Raw genomic sequence first — 20,832 nt, forward strand, 5'->3', positions numbered from 1 at the left:
GCTTCACTGAGTATGATCGTCTCTAGGTGCATCCATGTTGCTGCAGATGGCATCATTTCATTCTCTTTTTTATGGCTGAGCAGTATTCCCCTGTATATATGTATATACCGTATCTTCTTTATCCGTTTATCTGTCGATGGACACTTAGGTTGCTCCCGTGTCTTGGCTACTGTAAACAGTGCTGCTATAAACATTGGGATATGGGTTCACACTTGGTGTTGTACATTCTATGGGTTTGGACAGATGTGTGATGACAGGTATCCACCATTGTATCATCATGCACGGTAGTTTCACTGCCCGAAAAATCCTCTGTGCTCCGGCTCCTCAGCCCTCCTTCGGCCACCCCTGGCCGCCACTGATCCCTTTCCTGTCTCTGTAGTTTCGCCTTTTCCAGAATGTCCTGTAGTTGGAATCAAAGTCTGTAGCCTTTTCAGATCAGCTTCTTTCACTTAATAACATGCATTTAAGCTTCCTCCACGACTTGTCATGGCCTGATAGCTCATTTCTTTTTAGCACTGAATAACATTCCCGTTGTCTGGATGTGCCACACTCTGTTTATCTGTGTACCTGCTGAAGGACATCTGAGTCGCTTCCAAGTTTTGGCAATTATGAATAAACCCGCCATACATATTCACGTGCGGGTTTCTGTGTGGACGTCAGTTTTCCACTCCTTTGGGTGAATTCCAAGGAGGGTGAGTGCTGGGTCCTATGGTCAGAGTACGTTTCATTTTGCAAGAAGCCGCCAAACTGCCTTCCAGAGTGGCAGGACCATTTCGCACCCCAGCAGCAATGAACCTGAGTTTTGTTGCTCCACATCCTTGCCAGCATTTGATGTTGTCAGTGTTCCAGATTTGGGGCATTTCAGTGGGTGTGTAGTTGTACCTCATTGTGGTTTGTTTTTTTAAATTTATTTATTTCATTTATTTATTTTTGGCTGCGTTGGGCCTTCGTTGCTGCACGCGGGGTTTCTCTAGTTGGGGAGAGTGGGGGCTCCTCTTCATCGTGGTGCACGGGCTTTTCGTTGCAGTGGCTTCTCTTGTTGCGGAGCACGGGCTCTAGGTAGACGGGCTTCAGTAGTTGTGGTGTGTGGGCTCAGTAGTTGTGGCTTGCGGGTTCTAGAGTGCAGGCTCAGTAGCTGTGGCACACAGGCTTAGTTGCTCTGCAGCACATGGGATCTTCCCGGACCAGGGCTTGAACCCGTGTCCCCTGCATGGGCAGGCGGATTCTTCACCACTGCGCCATGAGGGAAGCCCCCTCGTTGTGGTTTTAATTTGCCTAAATGTTTAGATAAACCTTTGTTGAGCCTCCTGTTGGGAGCCAAGCATGGTTCCAACATCTCTTGTATGATTCAGGCTAGGAAGGAGGTGCTAGTGCCTCATTTTGCAGATGGGGAAACCAAGGCTCAGAGAAGGATAGCTGTTTGCCCAGGGTCACACAGCAAATGGGGGTAGAGCCAAGGCCCTGTGACTAACTCCAGAGCACTTCTACCTGCAGTGTCCCAGGCCCTGTGCTGGGCACTAGGGACGTAGCGATGACCAAGACAGACCCAGTCTACCCTCCCAAGGCTCACAGTCCAGTGGTGGATACGGACTCGTGAGCAGGCAGTTATAGCTTGTGCTGACCAGGGCTGTAATGTGGTTGCACAGGCACAGGGCAGGGGGCACCCAGAGGAGGCACCTGACCTGGCCTGGGTGTCCAGGGAGAAAGGGGTGCTGAAGCATGTATAGGAGCTTTCCAGGAGAAGGGCAAAAGAGTGACCCGGGCCAGAGGAACAGCATGGAAGATGGCTCAGAAGTAAGAGAGAAAGGGACGTGGCCAAGAGCACCGACTCTGGTGGGAGAAGGTCCTAGGTTCCAGACCCAGCTCTGCCACTGGTGGCCAATCAGCCCCTTCTCCCGGCCTCGGTTGCCACTCCCCAGCGTAGCTTGGCTGTGAGGATTCAGTAATCCCCATGGGTACCGCACTGGGCCAGGCAGGCACGTGGAGAACCAGAGGGTGGGAGGAAGCCAGGAGGGCCAGAGCAGCACCCCCTCCGCCCCACCCCTGAGCATCTGGAACTCGGGGGTCCCAGGAGGACCTGGCCCGGGTGGTGGTGGAATCAGGTAAAAGCATCCAGAGATGCAGTCCCTGGTCTCCCATCTCAATGCAAAAGGAAATGGCAGGGTGCAGTGGGGGTCTGCTTCCTGCCCCTGCCCCTAATTGGACACTTCCTGCCCCAGGCTGGACCCCTGGTGGCCAGGGCCCCCCCCCCCCCCCCCCCGCCCTCACTCACCGTCTAGTCCCCATTAGTGAGGCCGCCAGCTGCAGGAGCCTCAGGCCCAGGTGTTCCCGGCCCACACTCTGCCCCAGTGACCATCACTAAAAATGAATAATGGGCGGAGCAGGCAGGGCCTGGAGGGGTGGGGGTGGGGAAGACAGGCCCCGAAGCTCCTCCCACACCTCCTCCCCCAAGCAGTCCTCCCTCTACTGCAGCCCTGAGGAGCTGGGCAGGAGTCCCCTTTACCACTCAGCGCCTCCTGTGGCTTATCTAACCTCCTCTTAGCCTGCCTGCACGTGTTGGCGAGCTAAAGTTGTCAGATTAAGCAAATAAAAATACAGACGGCCAGTGAAGTTTGAACTCCCAATAAGCAATGAACCACGCAATACGTGGGACATATTTACACTAAAACATGATTAATTTTCTACCTGAAGTTCAGATTCAGCTGGATTCTCTGTGGCAGCCCTTTCCTGATCCTGCCTGGGTGAACAGCAGGCCTCGGCTGGCCTTCCTGTGTTATGGGCAAACACCCGGATGCTGATCCACACTGACCGATCAGAGGGGCCCCGGCCCCACGGGACCCTGGGGGCCTCCCCGTCAGGTGTGTCCCCTCTGAGGTGCTGGACCTGGGGCTCCGGGGGGCCTGGGATCAGGGCCCAGGTGTGGATGGGGGAAGTTGAGGCCGCATCTAGCTGCCAACTGCAGTGGACATATTTGAATTTGGATGCTGAAATTGTGGCTCTGAAGAGGTTCCTGGGGGAGAGGAAAAGGGGGGGCGTGTGCCCACCACCCCCACGTACCCACTGCGTGGGGTCTCTGTTGTGTCCCCCAGCCTTCAGCAAGGCTCCGATGGTGAGAGCCCCGTCCCCGGAGCCCAGGTTCGAATCCCAGCCCTGCCCCATGCGAGTTGTGAGAACGCCAAGTGTTCTCTCGGTGCCTCAGTTTCCTCACCTGTAAAATGGGGATTAATAACAATACTGCTAATAATAGTACCAACTGTCGGGGTCATTGAGAGGATTCAATGCATTCATGGAACAGAGGAGCTTGGCCTGGCACAAAGCTAGTGCTCACTGGAGTGATGGCCTGTCCCGGCCTCCCGGCCCAGGAGGGAGGGGTTAAGCGGGAATCGGAGGCTAATTTTAGCCTTGATGACACCACCTGGCCGCCTGCCTTGTCCAAACATCCTCAGCCAAGCATGAGGTTCAAGGCCTCCCCCACCCCCCAACCTCTGACATCCAAGGAGCCTGTTTATTCATTCCTGTCGGCCAGAGCATTCCTCTCCCGCCCGCTGCCTGCCTGTGCCTGCCCTACGGCTCCCTCCGAGCCCCATGTCGCCCGCCGCGTGTTGCCCAGGGTCAGGACCACCTCACCTGTAGGCCCCTTGGAGACAGCCCGTGGCCAGGGGCAGTCGTGGGTGGGCGCAGGGAGAAGGGTGGACAAGAGTCACTCCTGCTCTACAGCCCAGCGTCCCCCGGAGTCTCTGTTTACAGTTCTCCGAGTAAGAGTCCAAGCTTCTGGCTGTGGGGACTCCCAGCGCCGTCATTCGTTCAGCACCTATTTACCGAGTGCCAAGTCCTGCTGGAGACCCAGGCCTTGCCTCCACAGGACTCCCAGTCTTGGGTACGACAATGACAAGCCAGGAAACAGGAGAGTTTTTCCACCATGCTTAATACTGTTCATTCATTTGTTCCTTCGAGGCGTGTTTATTAAGGCTGTCCTGTATGTCAGGCACTGTTCAGGGTGCTTGGGGCTCAGCAGGGAACAAAGCAGACCAGGATCCCTCATGGAGCTGACATCCTGGTTGGGGAGAGAGGCAAGAGACAGGAAATCACAGAAATAAGTCAAATACATGGTCCAGTTACATGGTAGTCATTGTGGAGAAAAATAAGGCGGGAAAGGGGACGGGGAGTGCTGGCAGAGGGCAGTTAGCAATAAAGTGATTTGAGAGGGAGTTATTTGAGGGAACCAGGTGGCTGTCAGGGTGGAGGGAGTTCCAGGCAGCGGGAAGAGCACGTGCAAAGGTCCTGGGGCATGAACAGTGAGGACACGAGTTGGGGGAGATGCAGCAGAACCTGTGGGCTCTGCCTCGGGAATCGGTGGGGGCCGTGAGAAGGTCCGGAGCAGAGGATGAGCCCGATGTGGCCTGACATTCTCCTGTCTGGCTCTCCCCTCGTTCTGAGGTCAATCCCCGGAACTGTCACCCTGCAGGCCGAGGGGCTGGGCCAGGGGCTGCAGCTGGTCTTTTGAGACCCAAGTGGCTGCAGGTGGGATTCCAACTGTAAATGAGGACTTCCGGGACATTTGGAGAGCCTGCACTGGGGGAAATTGCTGCTCTCTGGAGACCGCCAGTAGTGATGGGGGCAGGGGGGTGGGGGAACTCTGGGTACACCTTCCCCACATGGCATCTCCATATGCTTCCTGCAGGGCCGGGCCTGGTGCCCAGGTTGCCAGCATTCCTGGCTCAGTGTTTTGCCAGTGGAGGGACAGGTGTCTTAGAAAATTGGAAAACATCCTCTGACAACAAACCAACAAAACGTATGCTCTTCTGGCTCCTTGTCCCGACAGATCTTCTCCGAACCGTTTTCTGTCTTGCAAAATACCTTCATTGGCTTTTCTGACCCCGAAACTGCCACACACACTCCACCAGACTTTCCAGGGAGAGAGAAAAGGCCCTTTGTTCCCCGGCCCGCGTAGCCCCTGGAATTCTCTGTCTCGGCAGCAGCAGTGCACCTAGGCGCTATTGTTTTTTTCTCACACGGTTTTGCAACAGGCTTTTTTTCCGCTCGACAATAGGTGGCCCTACAGCTTTCATTTCCAGAAATTGGAAAATGAAGCGTGTCCGGCCCGCACCTCCTCAACCCACCCCAGGCTGAAATTGAAGCCCCACGAACCCGGCCGGGCTGGGGTGCTGGGGAAGGCAGACCCCAACGTACCAGGGGGCCCAGGTGAAGAGAGGCTGGGGGCGGGCAGCACAGGGATGCCAGGTTTCTGTCACCTTGGGTTCCCACGCTCCCCTCTGCACACAGCAGCCCCATGCACCATGACGCTGGGCAGGGAGAAGCCGTATCCTTTAAAATACCATCAGAAGGGAAACTGAGGCCCGGGACTGTGGGTTTCCAGCCCCTGCCCACAATCCCGCCTTGCAGAGAAGGTGTGGGAGGATAATCACCTGAAGAGGATACCGGCATGGGCTCCATTTTGCAGTTGACACGACTGAGGCCCAGAGAGGCTACGCCACTCACCCAAGGTCACACAGCTGCCGGCCAGAGAGACTCCAAAGCTCCTGGAGTCAAGAGGTCTGAGGCCAGATGGCAGCCCAGCTCCGCCACTTAGGGGCTGCAGGTGGATTCTGATGTTAAATGAGGCCTTCCTGGACACCCCAGAACCTTCTGGGGCTGGGGGAGATTGCTGCTCTGCCAAGGGAGGCTGAGTTGGGCACAGAGGTGAAGTCCAGGCACTCTCTGAGCCTCAGCGGTCACCCGGGGACTCCTGTGATGCCTTTGACTGGAGCCAGGCCCCAGCCCCAGGATGGGGGCTGGGGGCACTGGTGGTTGAGGTGGGCGGCTGCAGTGCCAAGCCCACCAGTGAGCCTGGGCCTGAGCCAGCCTCGCCAGGCCCACGGCTCCCCTGCCACACACACCTCACACCTGGGGTCCTCCCAGCGGGCTGGCTACAAGCCAGGATCTTGGGAGGCAGACGGGGCCCTCAGGGGGCCAGGCCAGGGTTTCCTTGCAGGCTGGGGCAGGGCCAGTGGGTACAGTGTGGTCGCCACCTCCAACTGAGATGATGCCTGCCAGCTGACTACCTCTCTGTCTCCCTCTTTCTGGAAGTTTTTATGGGGCTCAGAGGGGAATGGGAACCCTCCTTGGGCCCCGGCCACCGGGGACGACATCAGGAGACACCAGGGCGCCCCTCCTCGTACCCAAGCGCCATCCTGGTCCCACATCGCACATGTGGTTTGTTTCTCATCCATCCCAGGCTGGGGCGGTGTTGGGGGCCTCCTCTCGAGCCGCCAGTTGCCCCTTGGCTCACAGCCTGAGGCCCCAGGGAGTACATTTTCCAGCGGGCTGGCAGCTCCCTCACCCACCAGCCCAGGCTGAGCAACGCGCTAGGGGTCCGACGCGGGCAGAGACCAGGGCTGGGGGCGCAGATGGCCCCACCTCAACCCCCATGCTGGTCCTCAGGTCAAGCCTGAGGTGGGGGGGTCCCTAGGGTCCCCCACTCTTGGCCCTGGCACCAGCCCCTTTCCAGGGAGGCTCCACCTGGCATTGGCCAGGCGAGCCTCCCCCAGAGAGAGTCAGGAAGTCTCTCGGCTCTCTCTGGCTTTAGGCAGGGGGTTCCTCTGGCCCCCAAAGGCTGGACCCCAGGGCCTGGTGTTTGGTCCAGCTACACATCCCGAGGCCAGGAGGCCTTGGTTCAAATCCCAACCCCCTCCATTCCCACCCTGTGCTCCACTTCCCAGCTCTGTGAGGCAGGCAACAATGTCAACAAAGTCTGAAATTACCATTGTAGGCAGGGGGCTTCCCTGGTGGCGCAGTGGTGGAGAGTCCACCACCATTATATATATATAATTATATATATTGTTTTATATATATTAATATATAATAATATAATTAATATATTAATTATAATTAATATAATAATTAATTATATTAATTAATAATAATATAATTAATATATTAATAATAATTAACATATTAAAATTAATTAATTAATTATATTTTTGGCTGCGTTGACTCTTCACTGCTGTGCGCGGGCTCTCTCTAGTTGTGGCGAGCGGGGGCTACTCTTCTTTGCGGTGCACGGGCTTCTCATTGCGGTGGCTTCTCTTGTTGTGGAGCAGGGGCTCCAGGTACGCGGGCTTCAGTAGTTGCGGCACGTGGGCTCAGCAGTTGTGGCTCGCGGGCTCCAGAGCACAGGCTCGGTAGTTGTGGTGCATGGGCTTAGTTGCTCCGCGGCATGTGGGATCTTCCCGGACCAGGGCTCAAACCCGTATCCCCTGCATTGACAGGCGGATTCTGAACCACTGTGCCACCAGGGAAGCCCCAGCCCAAGTTCTTACTCTCTCTTCCCCACTCTCGTGCTCTCCCGGCTTTTCTGTCCTCATGGGGCTGTCAGCCCAGCAGAGGAAATGACACAGGGTGGCCAAAGCTATGATGGGGACACTAGGCAGCTGTGGGGGGCCAGAGGAGTGATCTGATTCAGCTCAGGGGACGGGAGGAATCTGGGGAGGCTCCCTGGAGGAGCTCTGCAGGATGACTAGGGATTAACAAGGTGGCCAAGGGGGGGTGGGGGCGAGCAAAGAGTGTTCCTGGAAGAGCAGCTTGTGTAGCTGGAGACCCCGCTGTGCCCTTGAGATTCTGAGTGACCATCTCTGGACCTCAGTTTCCATATAGGCAGGGCGACTGTGTGAAGGCTGAAGGTTTGCCTATCAAGGTTTGGCCTTGGGCTGAGGACACAGTGACCTTCATGAGTTATATTTTAATAAGTCACCAGATAATTCTGCCTGTCAGGAGCGAGCCATGAGCAACTTTGGGTAAGGCTCCTCTGTAAATGTGTTACCCACCCAATGTAAGTCCACGTGCCCAACGCACTGTGAGGTCAAACAGTACCGAAACATCGTTGGAGTTTGGAGCAGAGAAATGTTTATCGCAGGGCCATGCAAGGAGATGGGTGGCTCGTGCCTTAAAAAGTCCAAACTCCTCGAAGGGTTTCAACAAAGCACTTCTAAAGGCCAGGTGAGGGAGGGGTGTGGTGTCAGATCCTTTGTTCTTGCATCTGGCCATGTAGGTCAGGTCAAGGTCGGGTCACGGTGTTCCTGTAAAGCTCCAAGAAAACAAATGTAGGTCAGGTCATGGTCAGGCTATTCTGTATATTTCAAGCTATAGGCAACATGCTTTTACAAAAGGTGCAGTCAGCATGTCTAAGCACAGACAACAGGAGCACAGAGTTAAAGTAAAAGGTCCGAACCAAAGGGCTTCCCTGGTGGCGCAATGGTTGAGAGTCCGCCTGCCGATGCAGGGGACACGGGTTCGTGCCCTGGTCTGGGAAGATCCCACGTACCGTGGAGCGGCTGGGCCCATGAGCTGTGGCCACTGAGCCTGCACGTCTGGAGCCTGTGCTCCGGAACGGGAGAGGCCACAACAGTGAGAGGCCCGCGTACCGGAAAAAAAAAAAAAGGGTCAGAAGTAAAATGGAGTCAGATTTTTCTTTTTAATGCTTTATTGCTATAACTTAGATATTATAAAAGGCACATATCTTATTGTACAAATCAAAGGTGGTTGTTGTTGTTGTTTTGGCTGCGCCCTATGGCATGTAGGATCTTAGTTCCCCAACCAGGGATCGAACCCGCACCCCCTGCGTTGGAAGTGCAGAGTCTTAACCACTGGACCGCCAGGGAAATCCCGAGTCAGATTTTTTTTTAATCAATACTTTTTTTAATTGAAGTATAGTTGATTTACAGAGTTGTGTTAATTTCTGCTGTACAGCAAAGTGAATCAACGATACAAATATATATGTACATTCTTTTTTTTAATATTCTTTTCCATTATGGCTTATCATAGGGTATTGAGTATAGTTCCCTGTGCTAGACGGTAGGACTTTGTTGTTTACCCAGTCTATATATAAAAGCTTCCATCCGCTAACCCTAACCCCCCAGTCCATCCCTCTCCCAACCCACTCCCCTTGACAACCACAGGTTTGTTCTCTATGCCCATGAGCCTGTTTCTGTTTCATAGATAGGTTCATTTGTGTCATATTTTAGACGCCACATGCAAGTGAAATCATATGGTATTTGTATTTCTCTTTCAGACTTACTTCACTTAGTATGATAATCTTTAGTTGCATCCATGTTGCTGCAAATGGCTGTTTCATTCTTTTTTATGGCTGAGTAGTATTCCATTGTATATAGGTACCACCTTTTTTAATTAGTTATTTTTTTAACATCTTTATGGGAGTATAATTGCTTTATGGGAGTATAATTGCTTTTGTTGTGTTAGTTTCTGCTGTACAACAAAGTGAATCAGCTCTATGTATACATATATCCCCATATCCCTTCCCTCTTGCATCTCCCTTCCACCCTCCCTATCCCACACCTCTAGGTGGTCACAAAGCACCGAGCTGATCTCCCTGTGCTATGTAGCTACCACTTCTTCTTTATCCATTCATCTGCTGATGGACATTTAGGTGGTTTCCATGTCTTGGCTATTGTGAATAGTGCTGCTATGAACATAGAGGTGCATGTATCTTTTCAAAATGGAGTCGTCCAGATATATGCCCAGGAGTGGGATTGCTGGATCATATGGTAATTCTATTTTTAGTTTTTTGAGGAACCTCCACACTGTTTTTCCACAGTGGCTGCACCAACTTACATTCCCACGAACAGTGTAGGAGGTTTCCCTTTTCTCCACACCCTCTCCAGGATTTGTTATTTGTAGACACTTTTTTTTTTTTTTCCTGAGGTACGTGGGCCTCTCACTGTTGTGGCCTCTCCCGTTGCGGAGCACAGGCTCCGGACGCGCAGGCTCAGCGGCCATGGCTCACGGGCCCAGCCGCTCCGCGGCATGTGGGATCCTCCCGGACCGGGGCACGAACCCGTGTCCCCTGCATTGGCAGGCGGACTCTCAACCACTGCGCCACCAGGGAAGCCCCATTTGTAGACATTTTAATGGTGGCCATTCTGACCGGTGTGAGGTGGTACCTCATTGTAGTTTTGGTTTGCATTTCTCTAGTAATCAGTGATGTTGAGCATCTTTTCATGTGCCTATTGGCCATCTGTATTTCTTCTTTGGAGTAATGTTTATTTAGGTCTTCTGCCCATTTTCTGATTCGGTTATTTTGTTGTTGTTGTTGAGTTGTATGAGCTGTTTGTGTATTTTGGAGATTAAGCCCTTGTTGGTCGCATCATTTGCAGATATTTTCTCCCAGTCTGTAGGTTGTCTTTTCTTTTTGTTTATGGTTTCCTTTGCTGTGCAAAAGCTTGTAAGTGTGATTAGGTCCCATTTGTTTATTTTTGTTTTTATTTCTTTTGCCTTGGTAGACTGACCTAAGGAAACAGTGGAACAATTTGTCAGGGAATGTTTTGCCTATGCTCTCTTCTAGGAATTTTATGGCGTCATGTCTTATGTTTAAGTCTTTAAGCCATTTTGAGTTTATTTTTGTGTATGGTGTAAGGGTGTGTTCCAACTTCATTAATTTACATGTGGCTGTCCAGCTTTCCCAACACCGCTTGCTGAAGAGAATTTTCCCCATTGTATATTCTTGCCTCCTTTGTCAAAGATTAATTGACTGTAGGTGTGTGGTTTTATTTCTGGGCTCTCTATTCTGTTCCATTGATCCATATGTCTGTCTGTGTGCCAGTACCACGCTGTTCTGATTACTGTAGCTTTGTAGTATTGTCTGAAGTCTGGGAGGGTTATGCCTTAATATAGAGTCAGATTTGTTCTTCCCGGGACTTCCTGGTGGTCCAGTGGTTAGGACTAGGTGCTTCCATTGCAGGGGCATGGGTTTGATCCCTGGTCAGGGAACCAAGATCCCACATGCTGGTGGTGCGGCCAAAAAAAAAAGACTTGTTCTTCCCTATTACAAATGGCCTGGGCTTCCCTGGTGGCACAGTGGTTGGGAATCCTCCTGCCAATGCAGGGGACATGGGTTCGAGCCCTGGTCTGGGAAGATCCCACATGCCACAGAGCAACTAAGCCCGCATGCCACAACTACTGAGCCTGTGCTCTAGAGCCCGTGAGCCACAACTACTGAGCCCACGTGCCACAACTGCTGAAGCCCACGTGCCTAGAGCCTGTGCTCCACAACAAGAGAAGCCACCGCAGTGAGAAGCCCACACACTGCAATGAAGAGTAGCCCCCGCTCGCCGCAACTAGAGAAAACCCATGTGCAGCAATGAAGACCCAATGCAGCCAAAAATAAATAAACTTATGTTTAAAAAAGAATCAGTGCCTTTAAAAACAAACAAACAGGGCTTCCCTGGTGGCACGGTGGTTGAGAGTCCGCCTGCCGATGCAGGGGACATGGGTTCGTGCCCCGGTCCGGGAAGATCCCACATGCTGCGGAGCGGCTGGGCCCGTGAGCCATGGCCGCTGAGCCTGCGCGTCCGGAGCCTGTGCTCCACAATGGGAGAGGCTGCAACAGTGAGAAGCCTGTGTACCGCAAAACAAACAAATGCCCTGCCCTGGGGGACCCCAGCCTCCTGGAACCTCTGCCAGCCTGGAACTAACTGGACACTCAGATGGTAGATGTCCAGGCAGCGTGAAGCAGCCTCACAGAAGTGATTTCTCATCTGGGAACAGGGGAATCATGGTACCTGGGAGCTGGAGCTTTTCGGGCTTTGGCCTGCCCGAAACAGCCTCCTCCTCCCCAGCCTCCCTGCCTCTGCCCTACTGTCTTCCCTGTCCCCCCGTGGCAGGCTGAAAGAGCATCTCAAAACAGGAGTCTGTGTGGTGGTGACTGCTCTGCTGGAAGCTTCCCATGGCTCCCTGTCGCCGTTGTGTTAAATATCCATCATTGACCACAGCCGGACGCAGCGCACCGTGGCGTGGTGACCTCATCTCCTACTCCTGAATACTCAGCCTTCCTGGATTTCCTCCAATGCTGCCATTCCTTGCTGCCTCAGGGCCTTTGCACAGGCTGTCCCTTCTGCCTGGAAAGCTTTTTTTTTTTTTTTTTAAAAGCAGACATCTTTGTCTTTTTTGTTTTTTAATTTATTTATTTTATTTATTTTATTTTTGGCTGCGTTGGGTCTCCATTGCTGCACGCGAGCTTTTTCTAGTTGCGGCGAGAGGGGGCCACTCCTCGTTGCGGTGCGGGGCTTCTCATAGCGGTGGCTTCTCCCGTTGCGGAGCTCTGGCTCTAGGCACGCAGGCTTCAGTAGTTGTGGGTCGCGGGCTCTAAGCGCGGGCTCAGCAGTTGTGGTGCACGGGCTTAGTTGCTCTGTGGCATCTTCCCGGACCAGGGCTTGAACCCGTGTCCCCTGTGTTGGCAGGCAGACTCTCAACCACTGCGCCACCAGGGAAGCCCCTGCCTGGAAAGCTCTTGCATCCTCCTTTTTACTTAGAGAATTCTTACGGGGCTTTAGCTCTCAGCTCACACATCCGGGAAGTCCAGACCAGGCCACAGCCTCCTTTTTTGCAATTTATAATTGATGTTTGTTTACAAGTTTCCTCATGGGTTATCTGTCTCACCCACTTGCTTCGTGCGATATCCCTGGGGCCCAACATGTAGCAGGTACACAAGAAATGTTTGCTGACTGAGACGGAAGAGGGGGTGGTATCTGCTGGGAGGGAAAGTGAGAAGCTTGAAATTCTGCTCACCTGCCCCTCCCCATCCTCCACGGAACCCCTGGTGCCCCCACGGAAACCACGTTGAGAACCAGTGGTTTGGGTCAGCCCTTTTCCCTTTAGGGATGGGTCAACTTTACGCCCAAAGCCATGCGTGCTTCGAGGCCACAGGGGAGGCCAGGGCGGTGACTCTAGTCCCCAACTTCCTCCACCCCCTCCCTCATCAGGTCTTATGGTGGAGATTAGCAGAGTCCCACCTTTGCTTTTAGATGATGACCCAGCTCATGGGACAGGACACCCTGTGTCATCTGATGGCAGTTGTGGTGGTGTTGGGCTGTGCTGTGCTGCATCTATAAATAAGTCCATTTCCTTCTCCTCCCTGGTGTTGCCTCATCCACACCCTGGATGACAAGCTGTGACTCGGCCCTAAACTTCCTAGTCAGCTGCTTGCCATCCTGCACAGTGTCCATCCAGGTAAGGCCTCCTGGGGAAAATGTCCCCTCTCCCAGGAGGCATCGTTGCCCCCTGGGAAGGGCCTGCAGCCTGCTCTCCCCGGGGTCTTTCTGGGTACCAGGTGCGCCAGAGGTCTAGCAGGTGTGGGAAGTTCTGATTGATTTGCCAAACCAGGAGGAGCAGCATTTCTCTCCCGGTCTGTTTCTGTCTGTCTCTCTCTCCCTGGCAAAACTCTGGATTAGAACCCCCACTGCTTCCTGGCCCCCATCAGCAACACAGAGCCCTTCCTCCTTCCCACCCTGTCCCGTGGGAGGAGGACCTGAGATGCAGGGGAACAGGGGGGATTTTGTTTTGTTTTGTTTTTCTGATCTTTGCGGTGTCCCAGCATCATGGCATTTTTCAGTTCCTTTCTAGGAAAAAAATGTCTCCGGTTCCACTTGGGTGGGATCTCAGCCCCCGGCCTCCCACAGCCCCGTTCCTGGATCCTCGCTTCTCAAGGTCCCTGCCAAGGGCCTCCATGCCTCCTAGGAGGAGCCACCATAAACCCAGGACAAACAAACTATATCCATCTTAAGTACATTTCCGCATATTAACCTTCTGTGCATGGCCAAAATCCCTGGCGGCGCAAAGTAGCTTGTGGTCAGAGTTCAGCCTCCATCCCACTCCTGCTTGGCGCTGTCTCCCCAAAGGCCTGTCTTTTGGGTCTCTTTCCAGAAACTTTGGCATGAACGTGTAATTCCAAATCGCGCTCCCTTTTCATCACACAAGGCCACCGGCCAACTTCTCCCTTCTGCATTCGGAGGGTTACGCCAGCTCTGCCCAGTAGAAGGAGCCCGCCAGCCATCAGGGTCTTTTTATTTTTATTTCTTTATTTAAAAATTTATTTATTTTATTTATTTATTTTTGGCTCTGTTGGGTCTTCGTTGCTGCACACAGGCTTTCTCTAGTTGCAGCGAGCGGGGGCTATTCCTCGTTGAGGTGCGCGGGCTTCTCGTTGCGGTGGCTTCTTTTGTTTCGGAGCATGGGCTCTAGGCGCGGGGGCTTCAGTAGTTGTGGCGCACGGGTTCAGGAGTTGTGGCTTGCGGGCTCTAGAGCGCAGGCTCAGTAGTTGTGGTGCACGGGCTTAGTTGCTCTGCGGCATGTGGGATCTTCCCAGACCAGGGCTCGAACCCATGTCCCCTGCATTGGCAGGTGGATGCTTAACCACTGTGCCACCAGGGAAGCCCTATTTTTTATTTTTTAATTTTATTTTTTGGCCACGCCGTGCAGCATGCAGGAGCTTAGTTCCCCAACCAGGGATTGAACCTGTGCCAGGGGTGTGGAGTCTTAACCACTGGACTGCCAGGGAAGTCCCACATTATTTTTTTAAACTGTGGCAGAATATATGAGACACAAAATTTGACATTTTAACCATTTTTAAGGGTGCAGTTCAGTAGCATTAAGTATATTCCCAATGGTGTGCAACCACTGCCAATATTTCCAAAAATTTTTCGTCACCCCAAATAGAAACTTTATACCCCAGTAAGCAAAAACTCATTCTCCTTCCAACCCTCCCAGCCCGTGGTAGCGGCTAATCTACTGTCTGTCTCTATGAATTTACCTATTCTAGATATTTCATAGAAGCAGGATCATATAATATGTGTCCTTTTGCATCTGGCTTATTTCACTGAGCCTCATGTCCTCAAGGTCCATCCATGGTATAGCCTGTGTCAGAATCTCTCTCCTTCTTAAGGCTGAATAATGTTCCATTGTACGGATGGACCACATTTGTTTATACGCTCATCCTTTGATGGACATCTGGGTTGTTTCCAACTTTTGGCTATTGTGAATCACGTTTCTACGAGCATGGACATACAAATATCTCTTAGAGTCCCTGCTTTTCAGTTCCTTTGGGTAGATATCTAGGAGTGGAATTGCTGGGTGATATGGAATTATGTGTTCAGCCTTCTGAGGAACCGCCAAACTGATTTCTGCCACATATGTAATTTTCAACTTTTTACCAGACACATTAAAAAGAATAGAAAGGTACCAGTAAAATTAATTTTAATGCTATATCTTATTTCACCCCATACATCCAAAGCATTATCTCAATACGTAATCAACATAGAAAATTACTAATGAGATACTTTACATAGGATATTTTACATTCTTTCTTTCATATGAAATCTTGGCAATCTGGCATGTATTTTACTCTTTAAGGATGTTTCTATTTGGATGCTAAATTTTCAACGGCTGGAGTGAAAGGGGTAGTGTTTAATTAAAAAAAAAACAAACTTGTTTTACGTTGTTCAGTTTTTAAATTTACATTTGAAATTTACTGACATTCACAATTTCTGTTCCTCTGTTGCATTAGCCACATGGGGCTAGTGGCCCCCATATTGGATGGTGCAGATTTAGACCCAGCTACTTAATTCTGGAACCTGTTTTTTATCAGGCAGACATAGATTTACCATGAAGTGGATGAAGCTTAAGCTTCAGGGACCCCTAAATAAAGATTACTTTCTGTATCTAAGTCTGGACTCAATTTTCTTTGCCGTTTCTTAGAGAGGCTCCCAAAATATGGAAGTTCAGCTTCCAGAAAACCTGGATCCACCCTGCAGAGCTGTGCCAATACAGTGGCTTTATTCATTTTTTTTAATTTTTATGTTAATTTTATTGGAGTATAGTTGATTTGCAAAGTTGTGTTAGTTTCAGGTGTACAGCAAAGTGATTCCATTATACATATACATATATTCATTCTTTTTCAGATTCTTCTCTCATACAGGTTATCACAGAATATTGAGTAGAGTTCCCGGTGCTATACAGTAGGTCCTTGTTGGTTATCTGTCTCATATATAGTAGTGTGTGTGTGTTCATCCCAAGCTCCTGATTTATCCCCCCCTACCACGTTTCCCCTTTGGTAACCAGAAGTTTGTTTTCAGTATCTGTACGTCTATTTCTAGTTTGTAAATATGTTCATCTGTATCATTTTTAATTAGATTCCACATATGAGTGATATCACATATTTGTCTTTCTCTTTCTGACTTACTTCACTTAGTATGATAGTTTCTAGGTCCATCCATGTTGCTGCAAATGGCATTATTTCATTCTTTTTCATGGCTGAGTAATATTCCACTGTATATATGTACCACATCTTCTTCATCCATTCCTCTGTGAATGGATATTTAGGTTGCTTCCATGTCTTGGCTATTGTAAATAGTACTGCAGTGAACACTGGGGTGCATGTATCTTTTCAGATTATGGTTTTCTCCTGATATATGCCCAGGAGTGGGATTGCTGGATCATATGGTAGTTCTATTTTAAGTTTTTTCAGACAAAGATACCCTAATACCAAAACCAGGCCTTTATTCATTTTTCACAACTGCATAGTATTCCGTTGTCAGAAGGGACCGTAATTCGACCAGTCCCACATCAATGGACAGGTAGCTTATCCAAAACGCCCTTGTTTTGTTGGCATGTCTGTGGGCATTTGCACCAATCCCTCTGGCCAGAGGGTGAGTGCATTTCAAATAATGAGTCATTATCCCTCATTTCCCTTTTTTAGAAATTCTAGAGCAGCACATGCTGTCCAGTAGAAACAGAACACAAGCCGCACGTGTAATTAACATTTTTCTAGTAGCCACGACTTTAAAACTGTAAAAGACGCAGGTGAAATTAATTTTAATAATATGCTTTCTTTAACCCAACAGATCCAAAGTAGTATTGTTTAAATGTGTAACGAACAGAGGAAGTATTGAGATAATTTTACTGTCTCGTTCTCGTCCTAAGTCTTAGAAACCAGGGTGTATTTCACACCCCCAGCACACCTAATTCGGACACTCAGTTTTCGTCGTAGATCCTTGATCTGTAATTAGACTCCATAAAAATGTCTCGTTGGAGCAGATTTGCCCTTCCAGGAGGTCCCAAATGTACTGTCAAGTTTTTCCAATCATTGAATTGGCTATCAGAGGCTGTTTTTGGCTTTGCCTTTACTTTTTATCTTGAAGTTGTCTTCGATTTACAGAGGAGAGAACCTTTTTTAAATTTAATTTAGCATTAAAAACTCTGTCCAACACAACAGCTGCATTTCAAGGACTCAAGAGCCATAGGGGTGCACGCGATGGTGCAGATATAGAACATTTCCACGATAGCAGAAAGTTCTAGTGGACAGTGCCAGGCTGTAGATCAGAGCTCCACCTGCAAAGAGGGAGAGGAGTTTGGAATTACATAAAGGGGAGAGAGTTTGGATTCTGGATCGTAAAGGCTGTAGCTGTGTGTATTTGGGCACGAGACATATCTATCGCTCAGAACCTCCGTTTTCTTATCTGTAAAATGGGTGTCTCCAGGGCCGCAGGAAGTGGAGAGGGGCAGGGCCGAAGTCCTAGATTCCGCTCTGGTGGTTGGGGTTTGGAGTCTGGGAGGACTTTGTGACCGCCTGCAGGAACGGAAAGGACCGGGGAGTGGAAAGACATCGGCCAGGCCAAGAGGCCGCCCAGGATCCCCCAGTGCGGGACCAGGGGGGCCATCTTTGGACGCTTATTCCCTGAGCACTTCCTGTGCTCTCCCCATAAACTTGTCAGGATCTCCGTCACCTCCGGACCTTTGCGTTGGCTGTTTTGTCCACCAGGAATGCCCTTTCCCCCAACTCCTACACTACCTGGTGGGCCCTCAGATAACCTTCTGACATAATCACATTGTACCCCTCCCAGGCAGAGCCCTGGCTCCAAGCCTCAGCTCCAGGGCACTGGGGAGCATCTTGTAACCAGCTCTGTCTTCTCCCTAGGCTGGGAAAGACTCTGGGAAAGCTGGGAAAGGGCAGGGTCAAGGTCAAGGTTGGACCTGAGAGCCATTGGAATCTATCCCAGGTCCAGAGATCATGTGGCCTAGTGGGTAGGAATAAGTGGACTCTGAAGCTAGATGCTTTCTGTTGGAATTACAGTTCTGCCGTTTTCTTGCATTGAGTCCTTGGCCTCAGTTTTCTCGTCTGTAAAATAGGGATGAGAACAGTGCCTCCTACCTCAGGACTCGTAAAGATGAACTTGGGTAACCTGCATCTGCCCGCTCGGCATGTGTTATTATTTTTGTTAGCAGTGATGCTGTGTTCACTGTCCCCTCCTCCCAGCTCCTCTCTGACCCATGGATCCACCTGGCTGGGCCAAGGTAAAATGTTCCTGCCACCACTGTCTCCCCGGGCTGTTGCTGCAGCTGCTTCTGGCTCCGTGCTTCTCCTCCTACCTGCGTGTGTCCCGAGACAAGCCCACATGGGTCCCCGAATTGGGGGCCCCCTCCCAGGCCACTGCAGGGCCCTCCACCCGCCCGCCTCTGCGTCTCCTGCTGTGGACGTGGCTATTCAACACCCCAGTGGCTCTGTCCCACTGCTAGGAGATGTGGCCCGGCACAGCCGACTGCCACCTGACTGTCAACCGCAGCGAGTACCCTCGGGCGGATGCGGTCCTTGTGCGTCACCGAAAGGTCAGCTCCAGGCCTAAGGCACAGCTCACGCCTTCCCTGCGGCCCCCCAGCTAGCGCTGGGTCTGGTTCAGCATGGAATCGCCCAGCAACTGCCCCAAACTGAAGGCCCTGGACGGATACTTCATCCTCACTGTGTCCTACCGCCAGGACTCAGATATCTTCACGCCGTACAGTTAGCGTGAGCCATGGCCTGGCCAGCTTGTGGACACACTGGTGAACGTCTCGGCCAAGACCAAGCTGGTGGCCTGGGTGGTGGCCAACTGGAGGGTGGACTCGGTCAGGGTGCAGTCCTATCAGAAGCTGCAGCCTCACCTCCAAATGGATGTGTATGGACGCTCCCACATGCCACTGCCCCAGGAGGTCATGACCAACAGGCTGTCCCAGTACAAGTTTTACCTGGCTTTCAAGAACTCCTTGCACCCTGACTATATCACAGAGAAGCTGTGGAGGAACGCCCTGCAGGCCTGGGCAGTGCCAGTGGTGCTGGGCCCCAGCAGGAGGAACTATGAACAGTTCCTGCCACCTGAAGACTTTCAGAGCCCCAAGGACTTGACCCATTATCTGCTGGCGCTGGTCAAGGACCACACCCTCTACCCGAGCTGCTTCCGCTGGCGGGAGACGCTGCGGCCCAGATCCTTCAGCTGGGGCTTGATGTTCTGTCAGGCCTGCTAGCGGCTGCAACAGAATCCCAACTACCGGACGGTGCCCAGTATCACGTCTTGGTTCACGTGAGCCAGCCAGCCTGGGGCCTGGGCTGCTGGGCATCTGGGGACCTTGGTGGGTGGAGCGCTCCCTTACCTGGGGCTTCCCCTGCTGGGCCCCTCTGCTGCCAGGAATGTTGCTTCCGTGGGACCTCGCTTGCTAGGAGCTTCACCTGCTGGGGGCGGGGGTGTCATCTACCAGGGGCTGTGGCTGCTGGGCACGCACCAAGACACCCCCTGGGGAACTGGCCTTGGTGCCCCGCCCACTGGTGATGGCTCTGGTGGATGGGCCTGTGAGTACTGCTGCTTTGTCAATGAACCGCCTCGGGGGTATGCAGGTTGGCAATACTGACACCATTTTCGAGATGGGAATGCTCTGAGGAAACTGGTGTGTCCTCCCTTACTCCAGATCAGCGGTTCTCACTCCAGGACGATTCTGCTCCCAGGGGACGCTTGGAGTGTCTGGGGACATCTGTGGTTGTCACAACCTGGGGGTGGGCTGATAGCATCGAGTGGGAGGGGGCCAGAAATGCTGCTCAACAGCCTACAGTGCCCGGGAGACTGGGGCGCAGAGGGGGTGGGACTGGGGGCGGGGCTGTCTGGGGGTCCACGTGGGGCAGGGCTGGGACAAGGGGACGTTCTACACCTAGCGCAAGGGTAGAGGAGGGGCAGGAACTGCTCCCAAAGGAGGGCAAGGGGAGAGGGTGTGACGCGGCGCGTGTGACTGTGAGAGCGGGTGTGACAGGGGACGACCACGTGGGGCTTGGAGTGAGGGTGGGCGTGGCCGCGTGTGACTGAACAGGGGGCCCCTGTGTTCTTGCAGGTGACCTTGAGGACGCCCCTCTCTGAGTGTGCCTGACCACTGAGCATGTAAGCATGTGGACCGTGGGTCTGCGTGTGATCCTAAGCCCTGTGTGGGTGGCAGTCTCTGTCCCCTGTGTGTGTGAATGTGTGTGTGTGTGTGTGTGTGTGTGTGTGTGTGTATGTGTGTGTGTGGCGCGCACTGCTGGGAACCCCAGCCTTGGGGTCTGCGGGGGCACCTCTGTTTACGTTCCAATTCTCTGGTGGGATGGGCCAGTGCCCTGTGGTTGGATCTGGGTGGGAGATGGGAAGGCCGAGGTCCCAGGAGGCTGCGTGCACGCGCGCGCACACACACACACTCACACTCACACCAAGGCAGCCAAGCTTCAGGGACCAGAGACCCGGGCTCCAAGGCCAATTTTCCTGCTGTGTGTCCTGGACTGAGCAACTTCCCTCTCTGAGGCTCAGGGTCTTCTAGGATGGGGAAACTGAGGCTCAGCTTCCCCAGCGTCTGGGAACTCTGGCTTTTCTGCATGGCTGGGCTGAGTCAGCCCAAACAGTGTAGGAATCCACCACCCCAAACCTCAGAGTCAGAAGATTGCGGGGATGGGTGGGGGCCCCAGCCAGCCAGCCTGTTCTGAAATTGCCTTCCAAGCAGGCCACCCACGGTTTGGTACCTGGCTTCCAAGCCCTGCTCTCGGAGCTCCCTGGAAGTCCTGCCTGTTAGCTGACTCCAGTGTCTCCAACTGCAGCCTGGGGGCGTGGCGGGTGCTGGGGAGCAGGGAGCTGGGGGTGTTCCTGCCTGGCTGGGTGAGACTCCCTGGGGGCAGCTTCTGAATCGAGTCCTCCAGCTTCAGGATGGGGGTTGGGTCTGGGAAGG

At 52.3% G+C, this 20,832-nt stretch overlaps 1 protein-coding gene across 1 annotated transcript; it reads left to right on the forward strand.

Moving 5' to 3' along the window:
* The first annotated feature begins 7,097 nt into the window (after positions 1-7,097).
* LOC101332327 (3-galactosyl-N-acetylglucosaminide 4-alpha-L-fucosyltransferase FUT3) lies at positions 7,098-19,722 on the forward strand. The gene is given in 1 exon segment (XM_019947147.3): positions 7,098-19,722. A coding segment is annotated over 1 exon segment (1,068 nt). The 5' UTR covers positions 7,098-18,114; the 3' UTR covers positions 19,183-19,722.
* The last annotated feature ends 1,110 nt before the right edge of the window (positions 19,723-20,832 follow it).

The sequence above is a fragment of the Tursiops truncatus genome, chromosome 3, assembly GCF_011762595.2.
Source record: "Tursiops truncatus isolate mTurTru1 chromosome 3, mTurTru1.mat.Y, whole genome shotgun sequence".
Classification (NCBI taxonomy): Eukaryota; Metazoa; Chordata; class Mammalia; order Artiodactyla; family Delphinidae; genus Tursiops; species Tursiops truncatus.